This window comes from Symphodus melops (genome assembly GCF_947650265.1).
Source record: "Symphodus melops genome assembly, chromosome: 15".
Classification (NCBI taxonomy): domain Eukaryota; kingdom Metazoa; phylum Chordata; class Actinopteri; order Labriformes; family Labridae; genus Symphodus; species Symphodus melops.
In genome coordinates this window covers 15,021,469-15,037,466 of record NC_136705.1, presented here as the reverse complement: position 1 = coordinate 15,037,466, position 15,998 = coordinate 15,021,469, and the positions used below count along the sequence as shown (strand labels likewise).

Below are 15,998 nucleotides of genomic sequence, written 5' to 3'. Positions count from 1 at the left end.
GCATCTTCTTTTTCTAGGATTTTTTTGCCTCTCTCTTTTTTTGTTTGTATTTATTATTTCATCAATTTTGCATAAAGATGTAAAGATTCATCGTGAGGCAGTTAAAAATCGATTCGATCAAAGATTCAAAATATATTGTATTGAGAGAATCGTATCATGAGTTGAGTGAATCATTACATCCCTACTTTGGCATGTTAATTATTTTCCTATTCTTTTATTGGCACAATTGTCTTATTTTGTTAAACTCTAGCTAAGATTTCCATCTAAAGAAATAGTTAACCCTCCCCGGATAAACAAAATGTAGCTCGTTTCTTTGGTCTTCTCATTTTGTAGAGATTTTAAGTCAATATGTATATCAAGCAGGAATCATATTATAGCTCTGAGACCATGTAATCTATAGTTTGTGTTTAAATAGTGATGAAGGAGAGAGTGGTGGGAAATGTATCTGTTCATTAACATGCATGTCAGTCAGACATTCCTGTTTAAAGATTGAGAGGGATAATCACTCAAGACGTCAGAGAGGAAGGAGCAGCAGACGCACGTCTCTCCTCCATGTCTGAGTGGATCAACACTGGTTTTTTATTTCTTCCCCTCTGCCTTCAAGTACATATATTTCTCACCGTCAGTGTGCTCCAGAGGAGTCACTGAAAGTGACCTACACATACAGGCCTGAGCATAAAGCTATACTGTACATGCATGTTATTCTTTTTATTTATTAAATAGCTCCCAATGTCTACTTTTATTAAAATCAGGAATATTTATATAATTCTCTAAATCTAATCTAGCAGTTATTGGTTTGTGCTCTCACTGTATTCAATATTCTCCTTTTTTGATTAGTCGTCCTTTTTCGACTTATACGAGGGGGATTCTTTTTTTCTTCCAATAATTTTTCCTGCTGTGGAGTTAAACACTTTTTTCTTCTTTTTGTTAAGATTTATTTTGGGCTTTTTTAGCCTTTTATTATCGAGGAGGAAAGTGGATAAGCTCAGAAACCAGGAAAAGAGAGAGTGAGGGAGGACATGCGGGGGGAGCCACAGGCCGGACGCGAGCCCTCGAGTTAAATACTTTTAGAAATATGTGAAAAGAAAATTAAGGTCAAGGTTAAAATAAAGGCTTCAAAAATTGGTATGAAATGAGCAAAACGACCTGCGAAACAGATTCCTTTCTTTCAGTCTCTCACTCATCCAGCTCGTACATATTCATGTCCCCCAGCTCAACGCAAAGCCATTGAGCTGTAATGTATGAACTATGTTAAATAAGTGAAGTAGGAGGAGGCCAATTTCAGACCATCAGACTCAGCGGAGGAGTGTGGGCAAGCGTTTCCTGACACAAATGTGAGTGTGGATAAATAAGTCAGCGATAGTGGCGGGCTCTAACAACTGGACCGATCCATCAGGGAGTTGTGATGGACTAAATTCAGCGCTGCCTCCCTTGTTGATTTTTTTTTTTCTTCTTCTTGCAGATTTTAATTACTTTGGTATCATAATTTAAAAAGCAGCCAAGTGCAATACACTTACACTTAAAGGCAGCAGTGCACGTGGGGACAAAGTGCTCCATATGATTTAAAATTTATTTTAAGTGCTCACAAAAGTTACATTTCACAGAGCATTGCTCTTAAGAGGGCTGATTTCACTTTCCATCCAACCTAAAGGTGAAGAACTCATTCATTTGGTGATCTGAAATGGAGAATTGCATTTGTTTACATGGAAGCATATGTTGTGTTTGGAGGAGAGCAAACTTGCGTCTGATTTTAAAAAAAATAAAAAACAAACTACAGAGCTCAAAGTCGCTCTTTATAAAGACCGTTTCTTTCAAATCACTTGTCCACATATAGAGTAATCAAAATGTGTTGGGAAACATTGTCCGGAAAAGGAATCCTTCATTTCCTGTTTGAACACTGAAGGAAAGATAGCAAGAGCAACTAATATATTCCTAAGATTAAAATTTATTTTTATGTCTGAAAACCTGCAGCTTCATCAAACCCAACACAACAAAAAAAAAGAAAGAAAAGAAAGAACATAAAACACTGAATTTAAATCTCATAACATACTGTTGGAGAATGCCGGAGCGCAACTTAACGTCTCCATTTGTTTTTGCTAGATTTGGGTACACACACACAAACACACAAACACAGTCATACTCACAGCAAGCATGAACTTTGCATCCTCGACTTTGTTCATGTCCAGCAGCTGGACGAAGAGGTCTGTTGCAGGTCTGTAGCAGGCAAAGTGATTGGCTAGCCGCTCTGCCATCGCACTCACTAAAACACAACATGCACATCTGGTCAGCTGAGATATTCTTAGGGTCTTCAATTAAGACTGAGTTATATGATTCTATTACTGAGTTACAGCACTCTCTGTCAGTCAGCTGGCTTATGCTCTCACATATATATTTTTCTTTCAGTATACATGCATTGCATCGTGTATGTGTGTGTGTGCGTGTGTGTGTGTGAGGGGACAGTTATCTCTTACACTTGTCCAAGGCTTTGTGATTATCATCTTCTAAGACCTTCCTGAAGACAAACGAAATACTCTGGTTTTTGCTGTCTTCATTTGTGTAAACTGCCTCCAACTCCTCCACGGCTGACTCCAGATCACCACTGGAGAGGGCGGATGGTGAAGAGTTGACGAGTAAGAGAAAGAGAAAGGGTCAGTTAGTTCAGTTGCTGTATAAATCCATGACCTGTACATTTAAACGTAAAAAGTGTTGGAATTATAGGACAATTGTATCCCTTATTCCTTTCATCCCTCTGACATAAAAAAGGGCCGTTATGGCTGATATTTTAAAGGCTACCTGGATGGGGAAAAAAAATAACAGGTAATCCATATAAAATAAGAGTGGAACACTAAAACACATCCAAGAAACTGGCTGGATTAAAGAACATTAAAAACCGCTCCTTCAGACTTTTCATAATTTATTATTAAAACGATACAGGTTTCATTTAGTCCATTACGACCTCCCACTGAGTGCAGACCCCTCGGTCTTCCTCTGATGCTCAGTCAAACACACTCGCACTGTGAAATGCTTTTTCTGCTGAGGTTGCCACGACCAAAAACAAAGCCTGCACACCAAAGCACTACAAATCTGAAACAACTCAATCTGGCAACCCTACCTTGCTTCTAAGACTTTCTGCTGCCTGCTCTCCCCCCACCGCCCCCCCCCCGCCCCACTGTCAGCAGTCGTAATGAATATTTAACAAACAGGGTGTGTGTGTGTATCTGTGTATGTATATGCGAGAGCGTTCGGAGGTGGGGGGGGGAACATATCTACGCTGATTGTTGCGACTGGGACCGTCTGAATAATTCAGCGGGGGGCCCCTCTAAATGTGGCGCTCCGCTTTCCGGGCCTTGCTTGCTTTTCCGCCCTGGCTCTTAACCAGTCAGCCTGAGTCAGATACAGTGGGGACGCACGTGTCAGAGCTGCTCAGAGCGCTGCTCCCAGAGGTCAGGGTTCAAGCTGACAGGCCCGCGCTGCAATGGCCAATCGGGCGTGAGACCGCCTTGCTATTCTTCACTTCCTGCTGTCCCTTCTAGTTGGCACGGCCTCGATGCGGCTCGAGCAGGGGGGGACAGCGCTAATGCTGTAATGCGATAAAAGTTTGATGCGCAGTGTGTTTTACATTTTGTTCTCTGTTGTTTGAGGAGCGACAAAGCAGCAGTGGAGGATGGGTGTTTTATGACATTAAAAGGACTTCATGAATAATCCTATTAACTCTGTGTTTCCTATTTGTACTTGACGCCCCGCTCGTCCTGTAAGCTCTTTCTTTAAGAGCGTGTCAGTCTAGGTCTTGTCACACTTCGCTGTTGGCAGTGTATTAAAGTGTTAATCTCTGTGTTCTGAATAGTAAGAACAGTGTTCAAAAAGTAGTCAAGTGACTAGATAAAAACCGTTTTTCAAACATCGTAACAAATGCAGTGGAATACGCGTAAAGTTGCTAATTGTGTAGACATTGGATATACAGGCTCCTTCACATCAAAGAAATCTCTGTGGAAAGAATGAGACTGGAGTTCCTAAAGTGATAAGTCAGTCTTACACCGATTTAATTCCCTCCTCAACTCATAACTTGTCTTTGTAAATCCGTCTTACTTTTTGATGTGTGCCATGGCCCTGTTGTTCACAAACAACATGCTGGACAGGTTGAGAGACGTGCCGAGGGCCTTCAGGAGGGACTCCACTTCCTTGATCCCCGCCAGATTGCCCTCACGACCCAGGGCCTGAACCAGTTTGGAGATGCCGAGCTGTCCGGGAACTTGGTCTGCCTGCAGCATTGACTTCAGTGTCTCCAGAGCAGCTGTGGTGAAAGAGTGCAAGAAGTGAGTATGCATGTTCATAATATGAGCATGTACGTGTGTCCATCCAAGTACGTGTGTTTCTTACCTTCCGCCTGGCCTTTCTTACTCTGTGTGACGATGAGCAGTGTGTTGGCGTTGTCACTGAACTTGAAGCCAGGCACACGAGCCACAGCACTGAGAGAGACACAGAGTACCAGCATCTTCTATCAGGAATTTCTTTTGGTTTTTTAATGCTCCCATAGTTAAACATTCATTTAAACATGACTTAGATTCAGCATCATCTAATTTGAGTGATCACACTTTTATGTTAGCGCGCCACAACTCTTAACTCTTAACAATTTAAACTGTAAAAATAGTCAACAGAAAGCACGCTGGCTGTGAGCATACTGCCATACTGAGACAAGCTTCACAGAGCTTCCATACTGCCTTCTAGTCTTAGTTGTAGAGTTAGACTGTATAAAGATGGACAACGCAACAGCTGCCTGCAGTTAAAGCTAAAACAGATGGAGGACTGACTTGCTGCCGTGTGGGCCATAAACTCTGCTCACCATGTTTACAGATGGGAAATGGCGCAAACTCTTCTATTAAAATACAGAACTGATACGTCTTGCTTTAAACGCATTCTGTCTTCTGTCCGTTATTTACTAATTTGTTTATTTTTTTAATAAGTTATTTAACCATATGAAAATATCAAAAGCCCAGTGGCAGCTCTTACAGTGCTGTAAGAAGCGGACTGGCAGAGTAGAGAAGAAATGGAGAGAGAAAACATAATAAATATTCAACTTTCCATTACTGTGAGTGTCTGCTTCAGACATCCTCTGCTCTGCTGTGGACTGTACTAACCTGCCATTTCATCACTAAGCGAGGTGTGTTCATTGGAGGGATGAGAAAACCAGGACAAAGTTCATTATGTGCAACTCTGGCGACAAATGACACCACCAGCGCAATATGTCAGCGGGAGTTTTTGGCTTTACTTTTGTTGAACGGGAGGAGGTGGAGACACGTCGTCCATCTTTATACAGTGAAACGTTTTACGAATTCCGCTTTTGATCGACTTTCCAATAAACGTAGCAGGTGGTTATCAGATTATCTGGAAAATATATAAAGTAAAGGAAAATGGGTTTTGCCTGTAAAGTCAAACACAGAAGGCAGAATATCAACTGCTCTTTATGGTTTGTAATCTTTCCCATGATAGCACAATAAAAGGAAGATCCATTCAATATTATGTAATGAGTATTGTGATTTGAGATTATGTTCACCATAAGAGCAGATTTCATCAACATATCAGAGTGGCTCAACATAAATAAGATTGCACTGGTCAGAAAGACCATAATCTATAATCTATGATGGCCGGGTTAATATCATTGTGACATTTCGGTCTCAGAATTCTGTGTTTGGCCATCAAGCTCAGACGAGTTCATGAGACGTGTCGAGACGACAGACGCCTGAGCTCAAAGACAGAAAACAGACAAGACGATGCCGCCAAGTCTGAGCGTCTCATGAAGCTCCTGCTGTGACCCCGAAAGTAATATGCACATCAAACAGCTGACGACTTCCTGCTGAGCACGTGCATGTGTATCTGTGTGTGATATTAAGGTGAGACGGGTTGAGCGCTGCAATATCGAGGCCTCTGCTTCTCATCACCCCCCCCTCCACTTAATCTATATGCTGTTCTTTTCAGGCCTCCTCCTGTTCATTTCTTTCTAAAACCTCAATCATGCCTCCCTCCGTTTTTTTTAATATTTTTTTATTATTATTTCTTATTATAGCCCTGCAACCAGATTAATCCTTCCGCTCAATTGAGCATCAGGGCCGGCAATCCTTATCACTGCGGCGACACCAGGCCAAGCAGCATCCGGCAGCCGCTGTGACAGGGTCACGGCAGAGATTGGAGCAAGAACAGGGTCGGCGACGGATTGCAGAGGAGATGAGCTAAAGGGGGGGGGGGGGGGGGGGGGGGATCTCTAGAGGCCGTTGCTCACTCACTTTTTCCCAACACACACACACGCACAGATGCTCTCTTGCCTTCCGCTCTGGGTAGTATTGTGCTTTAGCCAATAAATTCATCATCCACCTCTTCCTCTCTCTCATCATCATCACTCTCTCCCAATCCCTTAATCTCGCCATAAGCACCCCGCTGCTCAATTCTGTACAGATTACCCGAAAACAAATACACCCACACGCACGCCGAATTAAAGCCTATAGCGTCTTCATTAACCTCATACGTGATTAAATCTTGCCCTCCTCCCCTCTTCACTCCTCCTCTCCTATTTAGCTCTTCTATTTATCTCCTTCCTCTCCTCATTTCCCGACTCTCCTCTCAGCTCATTTCACTTCTCATTTAGAGTGCAGATAGACGAAGCTTTTATCCAGGCAGGGATGCCATAAACCAATTCAAACAGAGATGGGTTATCACTTGGATTGCCTCATGCTTGTTGAAACACGGCTCGAAAAATTGATACGATTATTCTTCATAACGTCAGAGAGTGAAGCATGTAGAGAGGCAAAAAACAAAGGAAGAGGCTGATAGTGTAATAGATGTTTTTACATGTTTTTTTTTTTCTTTTCCACAAACTCGTCACTGCATGTTCTCTTTCAGACTATTGTGTCATTATAATATTATCTTTTTTTCCTTTAATGCGTGTTATTTCCTCTGCAGGGAGAAAGTGATATAAAGAAAAGAGGCAAAAGGAGATAAAGAAAAAGGAAGAGATTACATAAAAAGACAAACAGAGCTGAGAAGATCAACGCTGCGCTAAGCTCAGATCTCTAATACCTCTGTCTGTCCATCCATTTGTCTCCAGGCTCAAGCTCTGATACGCCCCCAACAACACATGATACATTACTAATTGGAATGAGATTGATGTTTTTTCGAAGTCACCCGCTTCCCAGAAAACCAAAATTAATCTGTTCATCCAAGTGTGTGTGTGTGTGTGTGTGTGTGTGTGTGTGTGTGTGTGTGTTGTGTGTGTGTGTGTGTGTGTGTGTATCTTGGGGCTTAGCAAAAAAAAAACATCCAGCAGGTCTGGATGTGTTAGCATACAATCAGTTTATAATCCTCATGTGTAGTGAGGAGTTTTCGCCTGAGGTGACCCAGTGCCAACCAGACTGACCATAATACATGTTGAACTTATCAGTTGTTCAGCTTGTGTCAGTAACTATTTTATTAATGTATATATTAAGCTCATTTGTAATGCTCATACTCTCTCGGGTTGTAAAATGTGCAGCATTTTGGGCAGCAGATTTAAACATTAAAGCACTTACATGTCCTTGACTACCATAGCGTCCTCAATGGAGGCCTCAGCCAACAGGGCACGGATGATTAGGTCATAAGAAGCAGCGCTGAATGCCATGTCCTTTTTCTCTGCATCCTTCAGCTTCTCAAAGGCTTCTGGAGGAAGAAATTGAAAGAAGCAGAGAAGAAGAAAAAAACAAGTCAGAGGTTGTGACAGCTAGGAAAAAGCTGACTCGTGGATTCAGTAATATACTCTCAGACATATGGATGCAGGGGTGGAATAGTTTGGTATGCTTATTTCCTATGTTGTTAAAGCTAGAGTTTGAAGTTGGAACTGCTTGGAGAATTCATTCTGATCTGAGTGATGATGAATTATCAGAGTCTCCGTAAAGCTCTCGCTTTACAGAGACTCTGATAATTCCTCATACAGTTCACACTGATGAGTTCATTTTTAAGCAGAAACAACTTTTGGTAAACTTAACAATTATTTATACAATTTCACATAAGTCAATGCACTATAAAAAAAAGCCTTTCAGCAGCTCCAGTGCCGTAGATAATGGATTCAAGAAGTTTCTACCCAACCAGTGAACAAGTTTGGAATAACATATTTCCCTTACCTTTGGCCTTGTTCTTCTTACAAAGGGTCATCAGGCGGACCTGGTACGCACTATTGATATTTGGTAATTCAGCTTGGGTTGGCTGCTCTGTGGTTGCCTCTGTATTCGTAAGCTGTGGTTGGACTTGTTGATACCACGTCTAAATATGACACAAGGAGAAAGAAAAAGCTCAAACCCAGAATGATGTTTGCATCACAACACAGCTACATCCAGCATTAGAGCATGTATACATGTTTGGCTGTGTGCATGCAGTGAGCTGTTGTGTGTTTGAGTGTGTATGACAGTGCAATAATGTGGGGCCAGCAGGGCAGGGTCCCCTAATGCTCGGCCGCCCATGTAGCAACATGGGGAGGGGGTTAAGCTGTATTGGCTGGGGGCAAATTAGGCCTGGCATCCCAAGGGCAAAAAAGGAAAGTGTGTGTGCCTTAGAGAGTGTGTGTCAGAGCGGGGGTGTCAACCGAAGAGCCCCAGGGGTCACTAAGTTCATCGCTCCAGGCAACAGCAATCACTTCCTGTCTCATCATGCTTCAGGCTATTGGAGCACGCTTCTGTGTTCAAGGCAAAGCTGAGAAAAACGCAACGAGGAAAGCAATCTTACTTTATTTGAAGGAAAAAATCTCCTTTGACTTTATTTCATTTGTTGTTTATTTTTTTTACATATTGAAATTCCGTCTGTTATGGTTTTTTGGTCTTTTAGGCTGAATTTAAAAGAGACTATATGTGTTGTATGTGGACCCCCAGGAAGAGTAGCTACTGCATTTAAGTCAGCTAACGGGGATCTGATTAAAGGAAAAAGGAATATGTGCATAAATAACTAAGAATCCAGTGGCAGCCATATGGTGGCATTTAGCTGCTGGCTAAATTAGTCGGGCATTAAAGATTTACAGACAGATCAAGCTGTAATTCCTTTCACCAGCCAGTCGCTCTGATTGACCACACTTCAGATCAGAGCTGCAATCCTGTTTCCTCTGCATGTAATGAACAGAGGCTTAAAGGGGGAGCGGGGGTAGTGGCTGGGCGGGGGTCTATATGTAGAGAGCAGCTGGGGGTTACTTTTTATGATTAAAGGTTGGGGTCTGTTTTCTCTTTGATTAATCTATGCTGTGTGGAATTAAGTGAGAGTTGAAACGATGGGTTTCCGCCTGCGTTTAAATTTGGCAAATCTCTCAGAGAAATATCATTACCTAACAAATGCATTCAAACATACCTGACAGCAATCACAATGAACACAGTCTTCATTTGACTCCTTGGCTTTTGGCTCTGCATGTACTGGATTATTTCTGCTTATTTCTAAAGACACGTCTTGCATCCCTTGTGATTATATGCATTATTGCTTCTTTGATTTATTTGTGAAGTGTCGGTAATGGTGTAAATTATTCATCAAAGGTTCTCGAGTCCACAGCTCCCAGAGACATCCACACTTGTCCTTAACATTAACAGCTCCCAAGCTTAAAGGTTATTGAATTGACACTAATAAAAAAACAGCATACGAGTAAACACTGTCACATTATAGAAGTGGGTTTGTTTTGTGTTATACTTGAAGACAGAAATGCATGCACAGGCAGCGTTGTGATTTGTGTTAAACCATCAGTGCTGCCTGCGTGTGTGTTATGTTTGACCTCAGGCACTTTAAGAGTCCTCCAGAGCTCTCGGGAATGTGCTCTCAGCTTTATCTGCTCGTCACCCCCCCCCCCCCTTTAGGAACCTCCTGGCAAGTTATTCTTCCGAATAACAGATCCATTTAATGAATGTTCGTCTAATGTACAGGTTATTTAGGGGGTTTTACCTCAGGCACCTCAAAGGGCACCTCCTGGCTGTTGTTCTTCAGGATGTCTGCCAGAAGACGCAGGGTTCTCTCTCTGGGAATAAGGTTCTCTTCCTGCATCTTTGTCCACAGTGCCTCCGCCTTCTGCCAGTTGTTTGTGTCCTCTAAAAAAAAAAAAAAAAAAAAAAAGCAAAAGGGAGAGAAAAGGCGTGTTCTTATGTCATTTTGTATAAGGCCATGACAGACTGGTTGAAGCTCTGACAGCTCCATGCTGAGGGAGGGCAATCAAAGCACTAATCTGATCAACTGTCTGACCCTCAACGATGCTGTAATTTAGAAAACACACTAACAAGCATGTGTGTGTGTGTGTGTGTGTGTAAGAAGGTTAGGTTTAATGGGTTGACAATCAGCTTTAACACTCCAATCACTACTGTTATCTGCTCTGCTCCCCAGTGCAGCAATCACACCATGTCTTCACTTCTTACTGATCCCATTCACACACACACACACACACACACACACACACACACACACACACACACACACACACACACACACACACACACACACACACACACACACACACACACACACACACACACACACACACACACACACACACACACACACACACACACACACACACACACACACACACACACACACACACGGTTTGGGTCTAACTGTTGTTGCAAACATGCAGACAAAGAGAAATGAAAATAAAATAAGAAACAAACAAATCCCAGAAGGAAACTTACTACAAAGACGGAGGGCGTAACTGTACATCTCGTCTCTGTCACACTCGAACAGTTTGGCTGTCATGTCCAGCATCTGTTCCAAGGACTCCAACTGTACAAAGAAACAAAACAACATTTAATGTATGGTGGAATTTTGGTATTTTTTTTTTTGTCTGCTTTATATTTGTGGGCATGATTGGTTCCTTTATGATTGGTTGAGAGTGTGTGTGTGTGTGTGTGTGTGTGTGTGTGTGTGTGTGTGTGTTACCTGGTTGCCTGAAATGCATTTCTCTGCAAACCACTGAAGGCGCCCCGGCCTTGCCCTCAGCCCGGGGGTCTATAAAAAGAAAAAAGCATTGCATTGTAACAATGTGGGTAACTGTCAATGTTTCGTTGTCCATTGTATTTTTAAAGAATATTCAATTATTCATCTGTTATGTCTTAAAATCATTTCAATAATACGTACATCTTAACGCCTGATATTTACATGCAACAAGTATTAAGCAAGAATGATCTTTATATCAGATCAAAATCCCATTTCAACAGGATTTGTAGAATGGCTGTCAGTGAACTGTTAGGGAACAAACAGTGTGTATATAAAAACATTTAGAAGCTTGAAATGCATCTGCAAAAAGCCGTGTCAGTGTGTGTTATTTTTACACACACTGAGTGTTTTGTTGATAATCCCACTGTGTATACAGGCAAGAGGAATGTGAAGGTAATGTTTATGTAGCCTTGAGCTAACTCACATTTTACATTGTAGGTAAACAAAGGCCACAAGGCAGAGCATCTCCACACAGACGAAACAACTGGCATGCAGTAAAAGGTATTTCTTCAGAGGAGTCTCAAACATGCTTTTGGCACCAACAAAAATATTTTCACCATCAACAATTCTGTTGTTCATTTTCTAGGTTTTTGTGGTTCATGACGTTTAAAGTTAAAATCCTCATAAACACCCAAAGCTGAAGGTGATTTTTACGAAAGAAGACATTCACTGAATCAGTTTTCACTAATAAAAACAAATATAAATATGGTGTTATAACATATAAACACACTGCATAGCCATATATTTTAAAAGGTCCAAAAAAAAGTATTTTGCATTTTTGACTCGCACACTGAACCTGAGGCCATAACAGCGTCTCGTCTCCAGTGCATTACAAAAACACAGATTTTGCTGCTAAGTGAGAATAACTGAAAGTTAAGAAAAGCCTTCTTAAAACACTACAGGAAGCAGAGCTGGAAGATAAATGTGCCTTTCTGAGGATGCAAAACGGCAACATCAAAACAGATAAATAAATCAAACTGGGGACATAAAAAATCTTTTTTTTACTGTTATGTCTATACAGTGTGTACCAAACTGTCATCCACAATGTTTTGGGTAGAAAATAGACCTTGAGATGATTTTGCCCCTCTTAATGTGGAGCCAGGTCACAGCAGCAAAGAATACACTGGTTAATCTTAGTGTTCAGATGTCAAAAATTCCAAACAGATCACAGAACAACAGATTTAGATTTAAAAATGTCCTGACTACAAAGCCCAAAACGGTCATAAATAGTTTTGTATTTTGTGGAGATTTTAGGACAACAGTGATACGCAGAGAGACAGCGTGTGTGTGTCCTGTCAAATAAGGGCTGACATAGATTGATCTGCAGGCTCGTGTAGCAGAGATTTAGCCTGATACGTGGAGTGACTAGATGATTATTATCATGGACTAACAGTGATCAGGATTTCATCTGTCTCTTGGGGGCTTTGATACAATCTGAAAAAGACTAGGATTGAGAAATCTTGCCTGCCCTCTCTTCCTGGTAATCTGTTGGGGTGGGGGGGGGGGGGGGGAAGAAGGGTGAGAGAGAGACAGAGAGATCTGCCAGGAAGTTAATCTGAACAGGGATCAACTGCGCTCAATCCTTGCTGGCCTCTTTGATGGGAGCCTGTCATACTGCTCGAGTGGGAGGGAGTCAAGAAAAGAGGGGGCTTCATCCCTCTCTCTGACCATCCCTCACTGCCGTCATCCTTTTCTCTTTCAATCCCCACTTCTCTCAATCCCTCTCCCTCTTCCTCCAAATCTCTCCAGCTCCAACTCTGTCTTTTCCCCGCATCTCCATCCCTCCATCCAACCCAGGCGAAGGCATTATGTTCTTACCCAACCAGCCAAAGGGACAAATTAAAATGTGTTGCACTCTCTCTCTCTCTCAGTCTGTCTAATCTTCTTAGAGACTAAGGCCCCAGTGCAAGTGCTCCATCTTTTTTTGTCTCCGATTCCCTTTACTTGGTGAAGTCTTGCAGGCTTGCACATCAACTTGTGCGCACACAGCAATGTGTTTGGGATTTCGAATCCGTCAGGACAAATCTCCCTAATCTGAGCAGAAAAACAAAATCCTCACAAATAAGAAGACGCATAATTTTACACACGCATGGGACGATGGATCAAAAGAATACAAAGTAGAAACAAACAGAAAAAAAAAAAAAAAAACCCAGCTTGGACACTCACTTTCAAAAAAAGACAATGGAAAAGTGTCATGGGGTCCAGCTCATCCTCCAACCCACGCACAAACGGGCGCAGCAGAGAGCACGAAGGCCGTCACTTCGAGCCTTGTGGGGCCTCCAGATTCTAAAACATCGTCTCGAGTTTCCCTCTCACCTTTAAGTGCAGGTACACAATAAAGAAAAAGACGGGGCCGACCTCGGCTCACCTCCACTTAACAAACCCTCTCCATCTCAATTCCTAATGTTCTAATTCCACTAATCACGTGGCCACTTAGTCCACACACATGACCAAACCCCTCTCCCTAACACAAAAACACATAATGGCTCACCGCTCTTTAGCAACACTACCTAACCTTGACCATCACACACATATGCGTGCCGTGCTAATAGACCGGGCCACCTCACACCCTCTACCTAACCTGACCATTTAGCACAAAATTGGCCACCTTTCTCTATCATTACATTTAATTAGCTGTGATTAATCAGCTGCCAATTATACCAAACACAGCCTAAAGTGAGACACCACTCTGGGCCGCCACTTGACGCTCTCGCAGAAGGGGGAAAAAAAAAAAAAAAAAGGATTTGTGTGGTTGTGGAGTGTGTATAAATATTTAAGTGACAGATAATATTCTTTTGTAGTGTAACCCTGAGCACTATATCCATTGTCTTGAAAGTTTAATGAGAGAAAGTTCAGAAGTAAACTTTTTCTTCAGAGACTTTGCTCTTAGCTTCAACACAGGTCAGTAACAGCTTTAAGACATGTCATTCCAAGAGATTATCCAACTTTTTACTTACTTAAGGGTCAAACTTGTAACATGTACAAAAAAACTCAAGAGTCGACACTTTCAAGATGCCTTAATAATACTATTTAAATCTAAAATGATGATGAAATACCAATGCTTTACAAGGATGATATCCCGAGAAAAAAGACAGGCGCGGTTATCTTAACTAACTAACTGACTACCAGTAGTTTGAGCATCTTTCGGCTAATTGTTTTGGTTGTCCAGACTTGTGCTACACAGCTCGTTCACACTTATATTGTGGGGGTCTCTGTTGATTCCTACCCCTACCTGATTGCCTAGTAGTTCTTACATTCTGTCCCACGTCCCCTTTTCCCCAAAGCTGTATCATGTAACGTCTTTAAAGGATGAAGCTCTCAATTTCTGAAAAGTGAAAACGAGTGACTTGCTGCAGTGAAAGTCTTGAGTTGAGTCTATTCACTGATGATGCTCTGATCTTATGGTGTCATTTAAATATCCCCAACTTGATACCTTGAGTGTTGATGAACTGTGCCAAAACCGAACAGATGTGAGCGACACATTTGATCTTTTTGTCATTATGTCCTACATCCTCCGTTGACGTCCGTCGCGACATGCACAGTCCACTTACAATCTCACACATCTCTTGCATGCAGCTGACTCGCTGCTATAAGTAGGATAACAGGCATACAATCCAGGAGAAAGGGGAATGAGAGCCACAATAACAACAGGCAGATAATATTTAAGAGGGTTTAGAAACCCTCAAGAGGGACAAATCCCTCTTTTAGAGCGCACCAGGACACGAGAGAGAAGAGTCAGAGCGGGGAAGTTAAGGTTGTTGTTTCCCCCCCCCCCCCCTCTCTCTCCTCGCTCTTGTTCTCATCCTGATCAGGCAACATAATGGCCTTGTTTCCCCTTCATCTGATGTCAGGGCTCATCCCTCTACTCGTTCATTCATCAATCTCTCTGTCCTGCCATCCAGTCCCTGACCGCCCTGCAGTTTATCCATGTGAAAATCGCTTCTTATCTGCCTGCTTTGCCTCTCTCCTTTTCTCACACTAATCTACAGAGCTTATAGAAAAGACTTAAGATGAGAAAGATATAAATATTCAGAAAATATTCAGGTCAGATGAACCATGAGAACAAAAGGGTTTTGGCAATTACAGCCCGCATGTCCTCTGTGGCTCATGACAGCTTTGTCCATGCTGTCCTTATTTTTACTGGACTTCTTTTTTTTATCTTTTATCAGGTAGCTCTTTATCAGATTGAGCAACACATGGTATAACTTCTATTAAGTTACAATGACAATCCTACACGTTACCTTTTTAGGGACATTATGCATTCTTCACTTCATTAGACATTGTATTGCAAAATATACATCATGAGCCACATCTCCTTGTTCTGTTTCGCATATCAACTTGTTGGTCGTCCTGTGATTCTGAACCATACTGAACTGGACTACACGTGTCTCAATGGACAACACACTTAATGTCTTTTGTTCAAAATGTGCAAAAGAAATGAAGTCAGAGAACTCAAACACCAGCCTTGGAATTTGCTTTTGTGTACTCTTTGGGGGCTTACGTCAATGATTTTGCGAGCTTCACGGTAGCGGCCCGTCTGCAGGAAAGCAAAGAATAGGTCATACAGCATGGTCATCTCGCCGCGGTGCTGGCTCACGTAGTCCATGGCTGAAGAGAGAGAGAGAGACAAACAGGCAAAGAAGACAAAGCACAGAGAGAGGTCATGAATTAAAATGCCTGCAAAGTGAACAAACACACACACCTCACACTTAATCTTTTCCTTCTGATTCCATTATTTGGCACAAAGTCCCACGCACAAAGCAGCCATATCAAGACTGCTCTCAAACAAACACACAGGAGTCCCAAATGAAAGCCTAAGCCCTCATTGTGAACTTGCTAAAGCGCTCTGCTCAGCATTAAGTGCTATCTCTGTCCAGCAGCTTCAGCACAGGTAACATGCACACAACACACAAACGCTGCAAACTTTCTGTTATACAAATGGACCTGCACATTCAGCGGAGTGGAGGAAGAAAGAACAATCCCAGCTCTCTGCCGTCATCTGAAGTCAACAGTGAGAACAAAGTGCA

At 42.1% G+C, this 15,998-nt stretch overlaps 1 protein-coding gene across 1 annotated transcript in view; it reads right to left on the bottom strand.

Moving 5' to 3' along the window:
• Positions 1-15,998, bottom strand: part of lrpprc (leucine-rich pentatricopeptide repeat containing) — a 56,698-nt gene that overhangs the window by 6,264 nt on the left and 34,436 nt on the right. The window contains exons 25-34 of the mRNA XM_079362504.1: positions 15,473-15,579; positions 10,915-10,983; positions 10,668-10,758; positions 9,931-10,073; positions 8,145-8,283; positions 7,557-7,683; positions 4,378-4,466; positions 4,087-4,291; positions 2,472-2,599; positions 2,145-2,260 (exon numbers count right to left, since the gene is read on the bottom strand). Of these exons, the coding sequence (XP_079218630.1) occupies positions 2,145-2,260; positions 2,472-2,599; positions 4,087-4,291; positions 4,378-4,466; positions 7,557-7,683; positions 8,145-8,283; positions 9,931-10,073; positions 10,668-10,758; positions 10,915-10,983; positions 15,473-15,579 (1,214 nt within the window). The remainder of the gene's footprint in view (positions 1-2,144; positions 2,261-2,471; positions 2,600-4,086; positions 4,292-4,377; positions 4,467-7,556; positions 7,684-8,144; positions 8,284-9,930; positions 10,074-10,667; positions 10,759-10,914; positions 10,984-15,472; positions 15,580-15,998) is intronic.